This window comes from Carassius auratus, chromosome 5 (genome assembly GCF_003368295.1).
Source record: "Carassius auratus strain Wakin chromosome 5, ASM336829v1, whole genome shotgun sequence".
Taxonomy (NCBI): domain Eukaryota; kingdom Metazoa; phylum Chordata; class Actinopteri; order Cypriniformes; family Cyprinidae; genus Carassius; species Carassius auratus.
Genome location: NC_039247.1, coordinates 15,351,011 through 15,373,124, shown reverse-complemented (window position 1 = coordinate 15,373,124; position 22,114 = coordinate 15,351,011). Strand labels below are relative to the sequence as shown.

Genomic DNA, 22,114 nt, shown 5'->3' with positions numbered 1-22,114 from the left:
TGTGACCAGCGGACATGAAAAACAACCACCACAGACTTGGCAAGACTGGTTGGCATTTACTACACAGAGCCGTAATTCACTGACAATCTACACAAAACCCCATACCAATAACGTGATATTTAGCTCCTAAAATGCTAATTTTACCAAGACAACCATGCCAAAAAAAAAAAAACCGTATATTATAACCCCGGGAAGCTTTTTTTTTTTTTTTTTTATCTGGGAACCTCCTGGAATCGTGATTAGGTTTGGACTAGTTTTGAGAAGCAACTGGGCAGGATTTGTTGTGAAAACTTGGCAACCCTGATCTGAACACACGTGCTGGAGATAATACTTCTAATTACATGAGCGTCTTTACTGATGAGATGTGCATGAAAATCGCATTTGATTTTTTGCACAGCCCTATTCCCCCTCAATGTTCACACTGACCTGGATTGGAGGATGGGGATGCCATAGATAAGAAACGTCTGGAATGCTTAAAAGAAAAAAAGAAAAAAACACTGGTCTTCATTAAACCATACTTGATGTGATATTTATGTTGCTTTAACCAGTAGGAGGCCAATGCATTCGTATGTTAAAATTTAAGAGTGTTACTGTTATGTCCAGCTGATTTGTGTTGATTGTATTGTATGAAGAAATGATTAACTCATCATTCTCACTCTTGTAATATTCAGAATAGTGACTAACATCTGAGAAACTAGTAAATAAGCTCTGAATGTTTAATGACTAGAGGAAGGAGCTGTTCTTCATGTATAAACACATGTATTTTCTTACTCAGCAGGAATTATAGTACTTGAGGTGTTTCACATGCAGTTTGTTCTGTAACTGAAAATAGGAATGATGGTTGCAAAACTACAGTTGACTGTAGGCCTTGTTAGAGAAACGCTGAGCTTTTTTTAAATATGAGTTATACAGGTCATATATGGCATCTTAGCTTAACTTTTAACTTAAGTCTGCAGAATTAATGCAGATCTTTTTGTTTCGATGGATGCAGTCACTGTTGCTCTTGGATGTCTCATGTTTCCCGTCTCTCTCAGTTTCTGTAGCTGTCTGCGGTCTGTTCCGTCTAAGAATCTGCTTCAGCTCACAGATGTTGGGCTTTTTTTCTGAGGGCATTGCTGAAACATTCATATTTTTATAACAGCCCTGCGCTGGCTCAAGCAAATGTCTGTCAGATGTGTGTCCTACTTTACCCATGTGCTCGCCGGCTTCAGCCGATGATATAATGCTCTTTTGTGTTTAAAGCTTCATAGTTTACCCCAAAGTTTGTAACAATTACCCAGTTGGAACAGATGCATGACTTCAGTGTTTTATTTAGGTTGTGTTTTCTTCCTCTTTGAGCTTTCAACTTCAGTTGTAAATGAATGGATTACTTACATCTTTGAAATGTATTTGCAAATTTGAAACTACATATAATGGATATGATTTAGTGTATATTTTCACATGATGTAGTCAAGGGTCTGAAGTGCAGAATAAGCATTTTCTTATGGTTATTAAACAGAAATTCTAGATCTGAAGTGTGTTTTTGCGTCTGAGGCATGAAACTAGGTTGGTGTGTGTACTCTTACTTTGAAGACATTAGGGGCTTTTCACCCTGTTGTGAAGGGCTCATTGGTTATTCAGAGTAGCAACACTTTTCCCATGCAAGGAAGTCAAAGAAGTTAAGGATTATGCTTCGAAAAGAAGTGAATTTGCATGAGCAATTCACTGGCTTCAGTTTACAGGTTTGTTGGTGCTTTCATTTATTACTATCAAGTATTAAATGTACCTTTGCATTGAAGAAATAAATTTTTTTTTACAAAAATGAAAGCACTATGACAATATTTTTTGCCATATCATACGATAATATTTAGGGGTGTTCCGATCACGATCGGCCGATCATTAATGCGCATCTCGTCAGTAAAGCCGGTTCTCTAATCAGCGGTTAATTCCATCAGGTGCGTGATTACACATAGAGCAGCTGTTACTACACAGAGCCGTTGTTAACTGAGAAGATGCGCCAATAAACGCTGAAAATGAAGTGGATTTGCGCATCTTCTCGGTTAACAGGGAGTGCGGCCGATCGTGATCGGAGCACCCCTAATAAAATTTATCACAAATATTTTACCATGAATGGGGAAAGAATTTTTTTTCACTTGTTTATTAGTCTTTTCTCAATTAACCACCACAGAGAAAGCTACCTTTTAATTTTCTGCATTGGGTATATGTATATGTAGTTTTCATACAGTATCCATTTTAAAAACTAGCCTATCGGTTGATTAATCTGTATCAGCCAGTGTGGTCCAACCTAGCTATCGGTAAAATTCACCATCGGTCGACATCTAGTAAAAAAAAAATCTAAATATAACTAAAGGCAACATCTATAGTATTACTCTATCTGGAAAAAAGGTAACAGTGATTTAAAGAGCACGCACATCAGTTATATAAAGCTTGAAGCATCAGAATTTGGATCGGTATCAGCAGAAAACCATGATAAGAAATCAGCTGCAAAAATCCTGATTGGAGAATCCCTAATTACTTTATTAGCAACTTTTTTCTTATTTTCTTATTTTCTTATTTTCTACTGACTGTTCACTTAATGTTGTTCCTTTTAATAATGTTAGTTTAAATACTTAAAGTGGGTTAAAGTAATAAATCGAAAGCAAAGTTACATTAATCCATAAAGATAAAAATGTCCAGAGCTTATCATTTGTTACATTTTATTCTGATTCTGATCCTGATATGATATTGTTTAATGCCCAGCCCTATTAGCAAGCCATGCATTACTTTTAAGTGGCTGTTTGCTGCATGTTTATTTATTTTTTTATTTTTTGTTAATTGCAGGTAGTAAGAGAGAGAGTTTGTGTCTTATTTTCCCGTATCAACTGTAACTTAGGAATGGACCGTTTAAAGTACAACAAATAAGAATGAGAATTACAAAATAGCTTCTCAGTAATAGTAATATTTATTCTAAGAGCTTGTGTGGTTATATACAAATCGTGTTGCTTTATACATAGATACTTCAGTTCTCTTTTATCGCTGTGTCCTTGAATTGAACCTAAATATTGTCTTGGATCCAATTTGGTTTTCATGGCCTGCAGTATTTCTGTACCTGCAGCACAATCCTCATTAAAGGGTCTCAGACAGAAGCAGTTCGCTGCAGAAAATAAACAGGCTGAATTTGATCTGCAATTTGAAGCTTGCGTATCATGTCACATTAGAAGTGGACTTTCACAATCCACAATCAATTTCCCTGACATCTTGATATTTTCCCCCCTCCCCACCATCCCCTTTTCATTTCCTCCATTTCACAAAACCTCTCTTTTGTCTGTTTGTCTGCTCTGTCAGGCCTGGCTTCGGCCTCAAGAAGCCTCTAAAGATGAATATGGTGAAGAGGATCATGGGGAGGCCGCGGCAGGAGGAGTGTAGCCCACAGGACAACGCGCTGGGACTCATGCACCTGCGCCGTCTCTTCTCCGAGCTCTGCCACCCACCGCGCCATATGACACAAAAAGAGCAGGAGGAGAAGCTCTACATGATGCTGCCTGTTTTCAACCGGGTGAGAGAGAGAGCGAGAGAGAGAGAGAGATGGCTGTTTACATAAGACACAGCATCATCATCATATTACATGCATCGGGCAGTTTATAAAAGATAAAAAAATAGAGGATAACGGAAGGTAGAGAGACTTCTGAACAGTACAGCTTCACCAGTCAAAATGCATTAGCAGAGAAGACCGATATAATAGAGATCATTGTATTGCACTGCTAGTACTAAAGCAACCCTGATAGCTTTGTTGTTTTTTTGTTACCATTAAATGTAAGATTAGAGAATGTTTAGTCATAATTACTAGCTCGGCTGGACCAATAGATCTGCTTGGTAATGTTTTCAATGGCCCCACAATAAAAAAAAGAACATGTATTTAAATCATATGCATTTTGCTGGAAAATCACAAAAACAAATGAACTCTGTACTACCGTTCAAAGGATGCTCTAGGATGTGTTAAATTAATCAAAATTGACTTTTACATTGTTAAAAAAAGAACCGTTTCAAATAAATGCTTTTGAACTTTTTTTATTCATCAAAAAATCCTAATAAAATGTTTTAGTTTTCACAAAAATATTAAGCAGCACAACTATTTTCAGCATTGTTAATAATAAGAAATATTTATTTAGCAGCAAATTGACATATTAGAATGATTTCTGAAGGATCGTGTGAACCTGAAAACTGCTGGAAATTCAGGGTTGCCATCATAGGATTTAATTGCATTTAAAAATATATAAATCAGTTATTTAAAATTGTTTAAAATTGTATTCACTTTATTACTGTTTTATTGTATTTTTTATCAAATAAATACAGCCTTGATGAGCATTAGACTCTTCCTAAACATAAAATGATCTTACTGATGCTAAAAACTTATAGTAGTGTACATGTTAAAGCCCAACTGATATATCGTTTGGCCGATATTATTGGCCAAAAATTTTTTCAGAGATCACGTATAATGCAGATAAAATGCTTGAAATGGTGTAATTAGTTTGTCCAGCAGAGCATTTGCTACTGGCGACCTAGATGAAACGCTTTAAAGCTTAAGTCTATGGAAAACCACTAAAAGTTTAACCGGCCATATCTCTGTGAGGTGAATATGCACCAAATGCGGAGGATCGTACCCATTACATTCAAAGGACATTAAAGTGTGTGAGATGTGAATTTATATTTTATTTATTTACAGCGGTAGGGGAGAGCGGGGCACAAAGTAACACTTTTTTGACTTTTGACTTTTCTCAGCTTGTGTAAATCCACATGGGGTTCAGAATATTTTTTTTTATCCACAGTAATTTAACACTTGACTAGTACAAATATGTCACTTTGTTTCATAATTACAGTGTATACGTTTTTCTTTTACCCCCACAAAAATTTAAGTTAAATTTGACAACATGCCCGTAGGTGGAGTACATTGTAACATCTGAGGGGCAAATATGGTAACATGACCATATGACCGCTTAAAATATCTGATTGAATGAAAAACAAATACAACACAAACTAACATATTTTGTTAATAAAATAACATATATATATATATATATATATATATATATATATATATATATATATATATATATATATATATTGTCAAATAAAATAATTGTGTTTTTTATTAAGTAAAAATAATCTGATTTTGGAGTTTGACAATGGCCACATTGCAACCATGCTTGGGATGGCCCACATAAATAATAATTTCTAAACATTAAACATTGACTGTCAGTCTTTGTTCACCTGTTTCTCGTTGTTTCTCATTAAAATTTAAGTAAATAGTGTAAATTACATCACTGTTACAAGTGTAACACAGTGGAGAAGTCATGGCCAAGTGGTTATATAGTATTATTCCTAACATTAGGGTTGTGGGTTCGAGTCTTGGGCCAGCTATACCACGACTTTGAGCAAGGCACCGAACCCCCAACTGCTCCCTGGGTGCCGCAGCATAAATGGCTGCCCACTGCTCCGGGTGTGTGTTCACAGTGTGTGTGTGTGTGTTCACTGCTCTCTGTGTGTGCATTTTGGATGGGTTAAAAGCAGAGCACAAATTCTGAGTATGGGTCACCATACTTGGCTGTATGTCACGTCACTTTCAAATAATAAATACAGATTGGAAATTAAAATAATATCAGATTTGTCTAATTTTAAATGAATAATAAAAACTGAGATACATTTTCTTAAACCAGAATTTAAATTTTACTATGGTAAAATAAATGTGTGTTAAAACTAACCCCACATTACTTTGTGCCCCACACTCCCCTATATTATGTCACAATTCACACTTCTCTAGTAAGTTTCGTCTATGTGTGAAGACAGTAACGCAAATCAGTGAATGAATGTTCTAAAGTGAAATAAACTTCAACAGAATAAAGTTGAATGGAATTGAATTAAAGTTAAATTATATTACATATCTCTGTCACGTCATTATAAGTGTTTAATCACTATGTTTTAGTGATCATTGCAAAAAATGTGTTTGTGTATATATATTCTGTTAATGTTTATACTGTATTCCAGTGGTTCTCAACCACAGTCCCAGAGGACCCCCAACACTGCACATTTTGCATGTCTCATTTGTCTTACACACCCATTGAAAGTCTGTGAGTCTCTACTAGCGAGCATGTAACCTGAATCAGGTGTGTTTGATTAAGGAGACATGCAAAATGTGCAGTGATGTGGGTCCTCCAGGAATGTGGTTGAGAACCTCTGCTGTATTCAATAAATAGTACCAGTCAAATGTTTGGAGACACGAATGGGAAAGTGTCCGAACTTCTGACTGGTTCTGTACTATAATATGCACAAAGAATATCGGCCGATATATCGGCATCTGCCTTTTTACTCCCCAATATCGATATCGAGCACCAAAAATCCCATATCGGCCAGGTACTAATACTTGTACATGTGTGTGTATATATATTCAGTAAATTTCACAGTATGTAATAACCTTAAATAATTTTCTTCTTTTACAGCCAAATCACTATATTCTACTGAATAATAAAATAAAATAAATCCCTATCTTTGAGCCAAATTATTCACACTATACTTACTGTTAAACATAAACAAAAAGGAGAGAACCAGCAGTTACAAGTGCTTCATTTACAAAGGCAAAGTAGTCATTATGAAATCAAGAGACTCTCACAGGCTGGAGAAGAGCATGATGGTGCTAATCATCCAGCACTGATTATAAAGAAACACTACATATGACCTCAGTTACAGCTCAGCATTGTGCATGAAAGAGCACTGACCTGCTGCAGCCTGTGTGCATTTAGAGAGCACTTGTAGATGTGGGATAAAACAGGCTCTCTATTTACAAAGCTGACATATTTGATGAAGTGTTATATAGACCCATAGCATATACACCGCAGTATGTCTCTCTTGATTTAGATTTCTTCAAACAGCAAGAGCCCTTACAATCTGGATTTGAACATGACAGTCTTTCGCCTCTTATGTCTGTTTGTGCTTTATACTAACTTGTGTGCCTGATGCTGAAGGGCAGTTTTCAGAGCTCCTGTGAATGTCTAATCTGTGACACTATAACTGAGTGTACTGCTCTTCAGACATCAAGGGAGTCACTGTTGATTAAACCTCAGCTTTAACTCAACAGGTCCCTATCTTTGTAGAGGGAAAATAAGGTCTTCATGAAAAGAAGGCTGTTTTAGCTCTGTAAATAGTGTATGTGTGTGTGTGTGTGTGACAGGTGTTTGGGAACGCTCCACCGAACACGATGAATGAGAAGTTTTCAGACCTGCTGCAGTTCACCACTCAAGTGTCCAGGCTGATGGTGACCGAGATCAGACGGAGAGCATCCAATAAATCAACAGGTACTTCAACTTTAAACAACTCAAAGATCCTGCATTTTCTGTTAACACACAAGTATGCATTACACAGACCTGGTCGGATCGATTTAATTTCAAGAAAAAAAAAGAAAGTCTAAAAAAAATTGTTAGCATGACAAAAGTCATTAAAGAATGAGTTATTCTATACCAGTTAAAGTAAACATAAAAATTTTACCACACTTTTTTTTGTAGTGGATGCCAAACTTTGTTCACTCTTATTTTGTCCGGCTAATTTCTGATATGTAATGCTGACTTTTCCTGATAGATTAAAGCAAGTCTCCTCTTGTTTTAATGTATTATTTAACACGTGGAGTTTGGACGTTATTTATTTATTTTTAATCATGCCGTACGACTTACACAAGGTAACAAATTTAGGACAACAAGAACAATAAAAATAAGAAAAATATCATAAAAATAATAGAATAACCCAAACCAAAACCAAAAGCCAGAGGGGAAAAATGTTAGATAATGAAATACTGAAAATTATCAAATAATTATAGTTTAACATCAAAAGCCATTTTTGACATTTTTTTGTTTGTTTTTTTGGTGAGGGGGGAGGGGGTGTTATGCCCATCAATGAAAAAACATACAAATTATAGTCTATAGGAAAAATTTAAAATAGAGGTTTCTTACCCAAAATTTAGCATTTATATATTAAAAAATTGCCAAGTTTGAACATAAGTTACATTTTTTTTTGCTGATTATTATCATAATACTGATACAATGAAAAACATAATGTAAAACGTTAATATTGTACTTATTTTATATTTGATAATTATTGTATTTTTAATGACAATTGATTTCAAAAGGTCATTATATGATTACATTTTTGTTGGAGCAGAAAACCTTCTTCTGAGTAAATCTTATCCTTTGTGAATTCACTGAGGTGTCACTATATTGCGTCTCGATGGATGAATGAGAAACAAAGCTGCCTGCATGTCATCACCTCTAATTGACTCAGCGTCCTTCCCCAGATGAGGCCAGTCACACACAAGCTGACGTGTGAAAATGGATTTGATCCACAAGCACAGACTGTTAAACGCGTCAGTGATTCTGTTTGTGTGTGTGCTCCTCCCACAGAGGCGGCCAGCAGAGCCATTGTGCAGTTTCTGGAGGTAAATCAGAGCGAGGAGGCGAGCCGAGGCTGGATGCTCCTGACCACCATCAACCTGCTGGCATCCTCAGGACAGGTCTGTGTTTAATGTGCAGCAGATGAAACGATCACAAGAAGCATTTACAAATGAAAACACAATTGATCCGCACTAGCAAAAATGTATACTGAGACATAAATATAGACACCATTTGTTTAATGTTTTCTCTTTTCTACTCCCCAAGGCTGCATTGATTTGACAAAAAAATACAGTAAAAACAATAACATAGAGAAATATTTCTACAGTTTAAAGTAACTCTTTACTATTGAGCTACTAAAATTTTATTTTACCAAAGTAATTTTTTTTTTATATATATATAAAAGAATTGTCCCATGGCATGCCAGAAGCTAGCATGTAAAAAATATATTTGAAAACTGTGTTTGGAAACCAGCTATGCTAGGTTGGCCTTTTTCCTGCACCCGGCACTTGTTCATACTATCAGTGGCTTAAATCTAGGAACAGCAGGTGTCATTTGCTGAGTGTGTGATTGAGCAAGACCCCCTATGTGACTTGCACAGACCTCGGTCATCAGAGAGAGAAACTGGAGAACATCGTGGTGGATGGAAGGATTAGTATGGTGACCTGTCCTTAAAGGGTTACTCCACCCCAAAATGAAAATATGTCATTAATCACTTACCCCAATGTCGTTCCAAACCCATAAAAGCTCCGTTCATCTTCGGAACACAATTTAAGGTATTTTGGATGACAACCTGGAGGCTTGAGACTGTCCCATAGACTGCCAAGTAAATAACAGTGTTAAAGGGACACTGAGTAGGAATTACTCCCATCTAGTGGTGAAATTGTATTTTGCATTCAAACTAATTTTGCTCTCCAGTGCCTCGCTTTTTCAAATGCGCGTTGCATCTACGGTAGGCGATATGTACCAAAAAGCTTTGACAGGATGTATTCTCGTCGAGTTTTCCTTCAGGTGAACAGGTGTGTTATTTCAAACAAACTGCAACATGACAACTAACAAACGAATGTTACAGTATGAATTACTGACTGTGGAAAACATGAAATATTGTAATTAGTAGTTATGTCTAATTTATTCGTTATATTTTCTGAATTATATGCATTGTTAGATATAAAAAAATATTATAATATAGACTGTAACACTGACTTACCTGTCGAGAAGAAAACTGGCCACTTCAGCGTCTCTTTTGAAATCTTTATCCAGCATTAGCTCTTTCCACCTAGAAAAAGCTTCCCCGACATTAACTCTTGTTTTCTGTAATCTACGGTCACGTTTCCTTTTACGTTCTATTTTTGACTGTTTTGGCGACGATGTTTTCTTCTCCTGTGGCGCGGCATATGTATGGTCCATAATAAGAATGCAATCCAGACTTTTAAACTTGCCGGTGCAGTTTCAAGCGCCTCTCACTGCTCTGCACCTGCGTTTCTGGCTCTGACCGAAAACGCGTTGTGGAAGCGCGTTGGCTTAGTACTTTTTGTCCCTCTCTGCTATTATAGTTTTGCAAGATGGCGGAACTACATGGAAGCCTCCGTCGTCCTACCCGTCCCATGTATATAAAGATAATAAATTCTTCATTTACGAGGATTAGTTTAAACATTGGCATAGGTATTTGTACATCACTGAGGGCATATTTATGAATAAAAATATTGATTTTAGATAATAAAATACCTAAAAAGTTACTTATTGTCCCTTTAAGGTCCAGAAAAGAGCGCCATCTGCCATCAGACGTGCAATCTGGGTTATATGAAACCACAGGAACACTTTTCGTAAGCGAATAAAACTAAAATAACAACTTTATTCAAGAATTCCTTTGTCAACGGTCTCCTCTGTGTCACTCCATATCACTGTGAGGAGTTATTTTAGGTTTCTTCGCTTACAAGAAGTGTTCCCATCGCTTCATATAACCCAGATTGCACGTCTGATGGCATATGGAGTATTCTGAATATGACTTTTCATAGCTTTTCTGGACCTTGACACTGTTATTTACTTGGCAGTATATGGGACAGTCTCAAGCCTCCCGGTTGTCATCCAAAAAACCTTAAATTGTGTTCCGAAGGCGAACTGAGCTTTTACGGATTTGGAATGACATAGGGGTTAATGACACAATGTTCACTTTAGGGTGGAGTATCCCTTTAAGTATGTTATTAGCCTGTGATGGATTTGACCAAGAGCAGGAGAAAGGAGCAATGTTCCTCACTCTGTAGTGAAAGATGGCTTCTCAAACAATGGTCGCAGACCTGAAGACTAAACTTCCAGCTTGTGGCGATGTGAAGATAGAGTCATGGAGGCTATGTTTCTCAGACTATTGATTGCTCCAGCCTACACAGCTTGAGGCCATGATTACCAAGTCATAGGTCACTTTATGAAGCCCAGTTTGAAGTGAAAAGTTGTGGTTAGTCACACACCACATAAATGATCTCCAATTACTAGTTGTTTTTCTCACCCTGAAGCACTTTCTCTCTGTATTGAGAGGCCAACATGTATCGATCAAACAGACAATGTGCCTGTCATGTCATTCATTAGATGAGGAAGAACTGATCCCTCTCTCATCCAGAGCTCTTTGAAGTCAGTCAGCGGAATAGAGGTGCAGATTTCCCGGCCAGGGGACGTCATTATGTCAGGAATTCTTGACTAAGTGCCCAGTATCTCATATATTAGAGCACTTTGGAAGGGCCAATGTAGATTTTATGCATCACAATGAAAATCCATGACATCTGATGAAATCTATGTATTAGCAGCTGGTGCTGGATATTTTCTGTCTTTTGCTGTGCATTGTGGGTGCTACAGTATAGCCATACCATGTAGTAGTAAATGGTTTCCAGGTACTCTGTGGATTTACTCTGTTAGAAGGGCATGGTTACATCATGAGCATTATTAAAGGGCTGTCTGTGGATGTCCCATATTCATGTGTTGTATTGACAGAATGGGAATGTACTACTGTTCCCACAAGAATAAAGGCCTTTAAATTCTGTCGCTTATGGCATGTATGGTACAGCATTGAACATAATATTCACATGGTACTCCAAGGTAATTCAAATAATAATTAGTCAAATGTTCACCAAGGCTGCATTTATTTGATCAAAAAACAGTAATATTGTGAAATATTATTGTGATTTAAAATATGCGTTTTCAATTTTAATACTCTTTAAAATGTAATGAATTTCTTTGATGGAAAAGCTGATTATGCAGCAGCCATTACTCCAGTCTTCAGTGTAAAAAGATCTTTCAGAGATCATTCTAATATGCTCATGCTTCTTATTATCAGTGTTGTTTTGTGAAGGCATTCATTCTTTGCCCAACCAGGATTCTTTAATGAATGGAAAGTTAAAAAGAATGGTGTTTATGTGAAATAGATATGTTTTTATATTCACTGCATCACTGCTGACCTGAACTTTTAACAGAAGTGTGTATGCTATTTTAATTAGCCCTTTTTAATGTTCATGTCTCCTTATGATTTTGTAAGGTTATTTTCCTGCAGTGCAAGTTGTTTATGTGTTGGCCAGTTTGTAGAATTTCATTAATTGCCTGAAGATTTGCCAACATGCTTAAATTTCAACAAAGGTCTGTTGTTAGCTCTAATTTTATTTTGGTTCAAATTACCCTAAAGGATCATTTACCTCAATAACACACTGAAAATAACTTGTGCACATAAAGATGGAACGCAGAAATGTAGATTACCTGTGGCTTAATAAGTGCCCTTTCTCTTACAAGCACACATACTGTCTATTTTTACTTTTTCTACTCCCTCTTTCTGCGTTACTAAGAAAATCTAATGAAAACACTTTCTTGTGTATGCTGATAAAATCTCCATGCTGCTATGCCCATATAACACATTTCCACCACCTAAATGTAGACCTCTTGAAATGCGTATCCAGTGATATGGCTCGATTTAGAGCTTGTCATAATCCAGAGGATGAGCTTGAATTAATTGGACATGCACCATGTTTTTTCAGGCAGAAGGCTCTAGTTTTGAAAGGTGAAACATGTTTTTGAGGGGTGAAATACATGTTTGTATTCTAAAGCTGTGCGTTGCAGGCAAAAACTGGTGCTCTTGGCAACACCCATCGCCCCTCTGAAACAACAAAGGTCTTTTTTTTCTCTCTGTAAGGACACCCTTCATACTCTACATTTCCAATACACCCTCACACCCTCATGTTTCCCTTTGTCTTTGGAGTGTTAAAAGCTGTTTGTGCATCCGTAAGATCCGTAAAGTCCCAAAGATTAAAGTTTCAAACCCAAAGAGATATTCTTTGTAAAAGTGAACTCTCACATAGGGGTGTCGTGGAAATTTCCCCTGCGGTAATTATGGGTGGCTCAATAGCGCGATATGTGGTATTACCGCCGTTTTATCGAGCGCCTCTCATCGTTTCAGCCGGCCTATTCAAAACAAATGAAGCACCATAAAGCTACAACGGCTCGCGAGAAAATTACAGCCGTAACCATAGTGTATCATTAATTTATTTAACATTGAATGCAACCGTGACAAATTAAAAAAAAAAAAAGAGGGCGACAGCCTCATAAAAAAAAAAAAAAAAAAAAATCAATAGCGCGGTATTACAATATTGCGGTTATCGCAACAGCCCTACTCTCACCCACACCCTCCTAAAATGCCTCGTTTAAACACACCTCCACATGTCTACATCACTGTGTGGGAAGATTTGCATGACACCGCCCAAATGTTCATGCAAAGAAAGGAGTAACTTTTATTCTCTCTGTAGTATTGTTGCTGCCACCACCATCTCGTGGAAATACTGTGTGTTTCATTGCGAAAAGCCAAAATACTTTGTTTGGCCTTCCAAAAGAGGACACAATTAGAAATCAGTGGTTAAGTTGTATTTACAACAAGGTTCCAGAACAGTTAAACCCAAATATTCTCGTTTGTGCAGTTTCCTTAACCTGGTAAGGGGCGTAACATTTCAGTCACATGCTTTAAGTATTCGGCCAATCACAATGCACTGGATAGCTAGCCAATCAGCGTACACCTTGCTTTTCAGAACGATGAGCTTTGTAAAAGTTGACAAGTTTTAGAAAGGTGGGATATAGAGAAGCAACAATAATGTACAGTATGTGGAAAATTGAGTGAATTTTTGAACCTTAAACGGTGTAAAAATTGCATTACACTAGGGCTGGGACAACGCGTCGAGGTCATCGATGACGTTGACGCAAAAAATACGTAGACGCAAAATATGCGCATCGATTCGTCGACCTGTTTTTATTTCTCTAAAAAACGTTTGCAACGGCGGCTGTCAAAGCCTTATTTGATCGGTGAGTAATGTGAGTTATAGAATGACTGCTGCGCCTGACAGGGCGCGTACGAGAGAGAGCCCCGGCTGCGCGCGCACACTCACAGTCTTCAAACTACACGAGCGCTGTCTTGCTCTCTCTCTCTCTCCCTCCCTCGTGCATATTAACCAAAATCATTAGACACCATAGAAAAAGGGCGGAACGCCAAAGTTTCACGTCGAGCATTCTGAGATTTTTTTTTTCTCCATGACAGGCTGCTGGCTCCCACTGTTCATTATTTTTTTTTTTTGGAAAAGCACTCTCTGTATTAGCTTAAAGCCTTGAAGTTTACATTGGTTACTGTATTCTTTCAATTGCTCTAAACAAGTATTTTGGGTGATCTTTTTTTATTGAATGCTAGACATCAAGTTGTTGTTATTTTCATCTGAAAGAAGAACTTTTTTTCAGTAAGCTAGACCCTGTGTTCAGTAAGCTTGTTTCAGTAAGCTGTGTTTTCAAGGCTTCAAGGTTTTATTGAATGCTATCTCTATACAAGTGCAAAGTAATGCATTCTCAGTCAGTCTTTTATTTTGTAATTTTAAGAGCAATAAACATATATTACAATGTTAAGGAATTCATGTTTTTTTTCATTCAGATATGTAAATCAATATGTATAAATTGTTAGTAGTCAATTAATGGGGAGATAATCAAAATCTAATCCGTCTGGAATAATTAATCGTTAGATTAATCGATGCATCAGAAAAATAATCGCTAGATTAATCGTTTAAAAAATAATCGTTTATCCCAGCCCTACATTACACCAATACACAAAATACTGACCTTTTTTTTTAGCAATGTCATATGACCCCTTTAATAAAAAATAAACAAATTCTTAATTGAATGTGAGAGACTATTATTGTTGCTAATCAGTGGGTGTTTTGATTTGACTGAGAGTGGTATGATTTATTTTTTGTGCACGTAATGTGTTAACTGTAATGAAAATGCAGAAGTGAGTCATCTTCTGTTTCGCTGTCTCATTCTTATGAAAGCAATGAATCTGACCTCCATACATCCTCCATTAAGGCTTGGCACTGCTGCCACTGATTCTTTGGCCTTTTCTTCAGGCCTGTTCACACCAAGATAACTATATTGAACGTACGTATATAAAAGCAAAAATGTATACATTAATTTGGCAAGGATGCAACTAACTTGTTCAAAAGTGACACTTACAAAAAAGTAAATGGTAAGTGCTGATCTTTTAAATGTTTTATTCTTCCTGTAAAAAGCACCAGAACTGTTTTAAACTATGATAATATTATTAAATATTTAATGAGCATTTTCAGTGTCAACCATGAACTTGACTCTTTCAGACCCTTTGTGAGTAGACAAGTTTTTTTTTGTGACAGCCTGTGCACACTGCTGAAGACTGGAACTGCAGTAAAAAAGTGCTTTGGCAGCGTGTGTGTGTCTGTGAGAGCGAGAGATATATTAGTTGGATTGTGCTGAATCCTACCACTTCCTGACTTGCTTTAAAAGCGGCTGATGGGATTTGATCCTCTTCATCAGTGTTTCATTGACACTGGCAGCAGGATCCTGCTCTGATTAGTGTCAGCTGAGACTGCTGCAGGTGATATGGCAGTAAAAAGTGAAGTTCTCTGACCCACCTGCAGCATTTCGTTTCAGTCACATCCACATGAGTCCCTTTAGACATCACTGAGGGCATATTCTTAAGCCAATTATGCTTAATAAGCCGAACATGCACTTGGTCATGTACACGCAGTGACCCGTTTTCTTTTATCAGAGTAGGCTCATAAACGGAGTAAGCATAAACCATTCAACACAGTTAGTTTTTGCATTTTACTCCAATTTAATGCGGCATGTAAATGCAATAACTTGCTTTCTGTTGTCTTATTGAAGTGCACATGTGTGATACGTGACAGGAACGCATCATTAGTGCAGATTTAAGGTCTCTGAAACCGAACATTTTTGAAAACTCCTGCCAGGGTGAAGATTTTCAAAAAGATTTTCTGGTTGGAGTGTTGTGTAGACAGCAAAACCAGAGTTTTTGGCCTGTGATGTCGGATCTTACACTGCTATCTCCGCCTACTGGATTTTTTTTCATGCTTCTGATTGGCCAACATGGCTATACGGTTGAGATTATATCGCCACCTGTTGGTCTGGCATGCTCTTGACAGTGCATCATAGCATGCGTTTGCGTTTTCATGTGAACGGAGATTTTTTTAATGGTAGAAGGAAAAACTCAGTTTATAAAAATGCCTGTGTACGTGTGGACATGGCCTAAGAGACTTCTTTCAAAAACATTAAATATATTACACACCCCAAACGTTACATACTGTTGTGTATAATCATTTGTGGTAATGTGTTATTCAAGTAAAGGAAGTTCACGTTTACATCTCAGTCTTGAGTTTAAAAGCTTTATATAGCCGTGTATTTATAGCTGTGTGATGATGATGATGATGTTTTAAACATGGTGTTTCATGGGATTACATTGAAACAAACTGATATTTAATCCAAAGTGACTCATTGTCCTCTCTAGTCTATCTGTTAACAGAATTGTAGAATATTAAACAGGTTGCCAGTTATTTGTATTAACCAGTTCTTGAATACAGAAATAAACATGATCTGCTCATTATCTGAGTTTGATTCCCTCCCCTTCTGTGTTTCTACAGAAAACAGTGGACTGTATGACTACCATGTCGGTGCCCTCCACTCTGGTGAAATGTCTGTATTTGTTTTTTGACCTGCCCCACACGCCCGAGGTTCCTGCTGCCACCGAGACTGAGCTTCCTCTGGCGGACCGCAGAGCTCTTCTACAGAAAGTTTTTGTCCAGGTCCGTCTGTCTTTAGGAACAGCATTTTCTCCACAAAATACCCATAAGACATAGATGTTGAGACTTTTTCTTCTGGTTGTTCTGCTCAGATCCTGGTGAAGCTGTGCAGTTTTGTGTCTCCGGCAGAAGAGCTTGCCCAGAAGGATGATCTTCAGCTGCTCTTCAGTGCCATCACCTCCTGGTGTCCCCCCCACAACATTCCCTGGAGGAAGAGCGCTGGAGAAGTGCTTACCACCATCTCCCGACACGGCCTCAGTGTCAATGTCGTCAAGTACATCCACGGTAAATTGCTTCTTTCACATGTTCTTTGCCGTTTCTGTGCATGGATGCATAATACTGACAACGTTTTTGCTGCTGGCATCTTATGAACTCTAGTAGCATTTTAACCTTTCATAACCAGTTACTGTCACTGTTGTGCTTGTAGCGTTTTTAGAGGTCAATGTCTGGTGTTTGCAGACATTTTTGCACAAATCTTGGCTCTTAAGAAACTATAATTAAAACTTACTTTCTGAAAACACAAAGATTTAAGTCCTTTGAAGTATGTGAATGAGGAAAATCTTTAGGCATTTATTGGTTTACTGCCAAAAAAATATAACCACTTAAAACTTTTCTCTTGCAGAGAAAGAGTGCTTGTCAACGTGCATCCAGAACATGCAGCAGTCAGAAGACCTCTCTCCTCTGGAGATTGTGGAGATGTTTGCCGGGCTCTCCTGTTTTCTGAAGGATTCGAGTGATGTCTCTCAGACACTCCTGGATGACTTCCGCATGTGTCAGGGCTACACCTTCCTCGTAGATCTTATGATCAGGTGATTGATTTGTAATTATTTCTTGCACAAATCTCCAGGGTTTTATATGGGAGTGTGCGGTCATTGTCTTAAAATGAACCCAGACAGGAGGAGGGGGATTTTGCAGTAATGATCAGCTGACTGTACATTTTCAGACTTATTACATGACTCCTTACAAAATAAAGTAACATTTTAGCCTGTTATTTATATCTTTCGTTGAAGTGTGTCAGTAGGAAATATAAGTTTACATTTCCAAACATTCATTTTGCCATTAATTTTAATAATAATCTAGTGAGATTGTTAAATTGCATGAGCAGTCTGACAACAGACTGCCTAAAACTAAGACTTTTGCACAGTAGTGTATGTATAAAGTACATATAATTAGATTAACTATATTTAAATAAGTATAATTCAAGTAGGTGTTCATAATTTTTAAGGGCTAGATTGTCGCTGGAGGAAAAAATTGTGGTGTGATGGGCAGTGAACGAGTGAAAACTTTACAGTAGATGAGAAACCGATTGCTCCCTCGTGACCTTTTGTAAACTGTATTTATGACAAAGAACTGCACATATACAGATATTCTAACAATCTATCGATAAACACACACCTTGTGTCCTCTGTTCCTGTTTGAGTCCGCTCCTGCTGCTCCGCCGCGGTCTGCGGTTTGAAGAGTGCGCTGAAAGACGGAGAGGAGACGGATCTGCCGCCGTTTTCAGATGAGATTTAAGCGGACTAACTCTGAGACGATCGCTAATGTGTGTACAGTTTATGGAGCTAAATGCTATAGCCCCGCTAAAAAAGCCTAGCGACGCCCGTGCTTCTTGTGTACATTTCGGAGAACCAGGACAAACATTTCAATTGATCACTCAGGCATTTAAGAGGCACCGAAATCAGCATTCTTATTCGCTTCAGTGCATACCAGTTCCAAAGGTACCTGTGCCATATTGGTATCGGGTTTCGGTACCCAATGCGAGTAGTGATCATTCAGAAATCATTCTAATATGCTTGTTGAAGCCATTTCTATGGAAGTAATAATATAAGAGTATATTTAGTAAAATCTGAGGAAAAACCTGTGTTGCAAATGAAACGTTGAAATTGGAATTTAAACAGTTAGCCAGTGATGTAGTATAACGTAATTTGATTGGCTGTTAGATTTAGTATGAAAGAAATAGAACCCTATGAAACAGTCAGAAGCCACTAGACTTTTGGAGCAACACAGTCTTTCGACCTATGCAAAACTGCACAGTTAATTTGTAAGAAAATTACATATCCTAAGTTTTTTATGTTTTAGGATTTATAATTAAGTCAAAGGAAGAACTTTGGATTCAAGACTTTTATTCACTGACGTTTTGTTGAGTACAAAAGAACTCTGAAGTCCTAAGCTAGTGAGTCGGCTTGTTGCGCTCACATGCTGATTCAGTAACATTTCTGCTTCTATTATAATCAACTTCAAAAGTTTTGTGCTGCTTAATGTTTTTAAAGGTTTATTGATGTATTGAAAGTAATTATAATTCCTAAAACATAAAAAACTTAGGATATGTACTTTTCCTACAAATTAACTGTGCAGTTTTGCATAGGTCAAAAGACTGTGTTGAAATAAAAATCTTTTGTTACATTATAAATGTCTTTACTGTCAATTTCATCAATTGAGTGTGTCCTTGTTGAATGTGATTTATAAAAAAACAAAAATTACTGACCCTAAACTTTAGAACTGTAGTGTATTTGAGTCATTTCATTATCTTGCTTATATGTTTATTCAAAGTGTTAGCTTAACAGGAAAGTTTAATTCTGATATGATTGACAAGGGATGTTCTCTGTTATACTTGCTGTATATTAGGTTGGAGCAGGCCAAAGAGGAGGAATCCAAAGATGCTCTAAAGGACCTGGTGAACCTGGTGACCGCTCTGACCACGTATGGGGTCTGTGAGCTAAAGCCCGCTGGTCTCACCACTGGAGCACCCTTCCTGCTTCCAGGTTTTGTGGTTCCACAGCCTTCTGGAAAAGGTCAGCCCTCCTTAATTTGACATGCTCTTGACTCTTAACTCATGTCTCTGCACATCTGGGTGTGAAAGTTGGTGATGTGAAATTCTGGGGTATGTTGAACCCTGGCCAGGAAACCTAGAGAAATTGAGATCTTTACAGCATTCTGTTTACAATGTTGAGGCTTAAGTGGGCTGCACTGCTAAAATAGTTTAGAGATTTAGTGTGCTCCTATATTTGCAGACATTCACATTTTTGCATCAGCTGGGATTATTTAAATGACAATGAGTCTTTAATTTTATATATATATATATATATATATATATATATATATATATATATCTTCCTCACAGCGTTTACATTTATTAACCTCCTCATCTGTGTCTGCCGCTGCCTTCTTTCATCAGCTAGTTTAGAGTTTTAGTCACACGAGGAGAAGAAGGGCCTGCGGTTTCTAAGGGAGAATTAAACCATTAGTGTTCACTGACTGTAAATGGCATTAATTGGTCAGAAGGAGGCAAACGGCAGACACCTGCTGTGTAATCTGGTTAGGATATTTGTTTGGCTTGTCTTATGCCTCGCAAGAGCTATTAAATGCTGTAATTAAAATAATGGTGCCAGATTATGTTGTTATGTATCCAGTCACATCAAGACTTCCTCTTTTCCTACAAGCCAGTCACAGAGACATTTTCACTCAACCAGCAATAGCACTCACTGAAGTGGGAGTTCATAAAGGTTAAATGGACAAGAATGTGTTTTTAAGGGTTGAGCGACTGGCTTGTCTTGCTCTATGATCATATGATTACTGGGTATTCATAGTTAAAGGGATAATTCACTTTGAAATTATATTTTAGTATGTTTTAGTTTACCTCAAGGATATCCAAGATGTAGGTGTCTTTTGTTTCCGCAGTAGTTTTAATTTTGATATTTTTAGGTCAAACCGTTCTTGTTTGGCACTCATATAATGGAGGTCTATGGTTACCACCTCAAAGAGCATGCACAGAGAAGTCCAAATTAAACAATTCCCCATCGTAAGTACACATTGATGACCTAAGACACGAAACGAGTGGTTTGTGTGAGAAAATTAACAGTATTTATATCGTTTTTACCTCTTATACACAACCACGTCCAAGTGATCTGAGGGTCCGCGCACTTCCAGGTGTGTGACGTGTGCGCGCAAGCGCCGGAAGCGATCTCTCGCATCTGAAAGTGTTTACCACACGATACGCCACCAATCTGCACTGTCTGAAATAAAATTCAGTAATTGTAATTAATTAATTGGTTTTTAAAGGTCCCGTTCTTCATGATCCCATGTTTTAAACTTTAGTTAGTGTGTAATGTTGTTGTTAGAGTATAAATAATATATAAGGACAGCGAGCTTCCTCAATCTCAATCAGTTTAATGCCGGATTCACACAAATATTATTCTTGAAAGATGGAGCAGTTCCATCTTTGTCTGGAGAAGGCATTGTTTATGGTGTTAAGTGTATTTTATTATTTAAGTTGGTGTATTTAACAGTTTCTGTAACTTATTACACAAAGGGCAACGCTGTTTAGCTTTGTTAACTAGATGTTAGGGCTGAGCAAAAAAACGAATGCGATTTTCGAATGCACACTTGCCTCTCATTTAATGAACCCTATAATCGTTGCGATAATAATAAAAATACAACACATTACTTACTCTATTCATGCCAATGGCATGCCATTGGGTCCCTCTGTCCTTGGAAGTCGCCTCCAGTTTACGGCAAAGTAAACACAATGTGCAAAACACTGCGTCTCAACAGCTGAGAAAACTCCGGATCTTCAGTCAGGCAGGTGTGTGATGCGATACTGTCAATGTCCTCGTCATCGTTTTGTAGTTGTGACATTGCTATGTTCCATTTGTGACAAAATATGCTCTCCACTTCTGTTGGCACAACACTTACTACTAAAACACCACCAATTTTGAAGAGATCTCTGTCTCTCTGAGGCTTGAAGACGTGATGCTGCAGCGGATCGCTCCTGAGTACTTGATCTGTGTATTCTGGTTCAAATAAATATGGTTGTGAAAAAAATTCAATGTTGTCTGTTGATCTATCGAAATCGTCTTCCATTGCCAAATCCTGTACGTCTAAACATGTTTAGATCTTCACAGTGAAAGGTAACACTTCCGAAATCTGTGTGTTAACAATGAGTGACGTACACGAGCGAGAGATCGCTTCCGGCGCTTGCGCAGACTAAGCAAGACCGCGCGCACACGTCACACACCTGGAAGTGCGCGGACCCTCAGATCACTTGGACGTGGTTGTGTATAAGAGGTAAAAACTAAATAAATACTGTTCGTTTTCTCACACAAACCGCTCGTTTCGTGTCTTAGGTCATCAATGTGTACTTACGATGGGGAATTGTTTAACTTGGACTTCTCTGTGCATGCTCTTTGAGGTGGTAACCATAGACCTCCATTATATGGGTGCCAAACAAGAACGGTTTGACCTAAAAATATCAAAATTAAAACTACTGCGGAGATAAAGACACCTAAATCTTGGATGCCCTTGAGGTAAGCTAAAACGTACCAAAATTTAATTTCAAAGTGAACTATCCCTTTAATCTTGCATATCTTTTCTTAAAGCCTAGTTGTACAGCATAATTATTCTTCAGAAATACCCAATGTAAAAATAGACACCAGTAATGAATATTCTAGAGCAGCTCATTTGAGTCCAAATCAAGACCAATGCTAGAAGAGGGTTGAGTCAGTGTCAAGTCCACATACTCCCAAGTCCATGACAACATGGAGACCATGAAAATATGGTCTGAGTCTAAGAATGTATTGG

General features: G+C 37.6%; 1 protein-coding gene across 4 annotated transcripts in view; it reads left to right on the top strand.

Annotated features, from left to right (window-relative positions):
- LOC113077862 (WD repeat and FYVE domain-containing protein 3-like) overlaps positions 1-22,114 on the top strand; it is a 75,058-nt gene that overhangs the window by 7,488 nt on the left and 45,456 nt on the right. For all 4 annotated transcript variants that reach the window (XM_026250145.1, XM_026250151.1, XM_026250138.1 and 1 more), the window contains exons 2-8: positions 3,325-3,535; positions 7,202-7,325; positions 8,421-8,530; positions 16,379-16,540; positions 16,630-16,822; positions 17,160-17,346; positions 19,163-19,329. In XM_026250145.1, coding sequence (XP_026105930.1) covers positions 3,356-3,535; positions 7,202-7,325; positions 8,421-8,530; positions 16,379-16,540; positions 16,630-16,822; positions 17,160-17,346; positions 19,163-19,329 — 1,123 coding nt within the window. In that variant the 5' untranslated portion in view covers positions 3,325-3,355. The remainder of the gene's footprint in view (positions 1-3,324; positions 3,536-7,201; positions 7,326-8,420; positions 8,531-16,378; positions 16,541-16,629; positions 16,823-17,159; positions 17,347-19,162; positions 19,330-22,114) is intronic.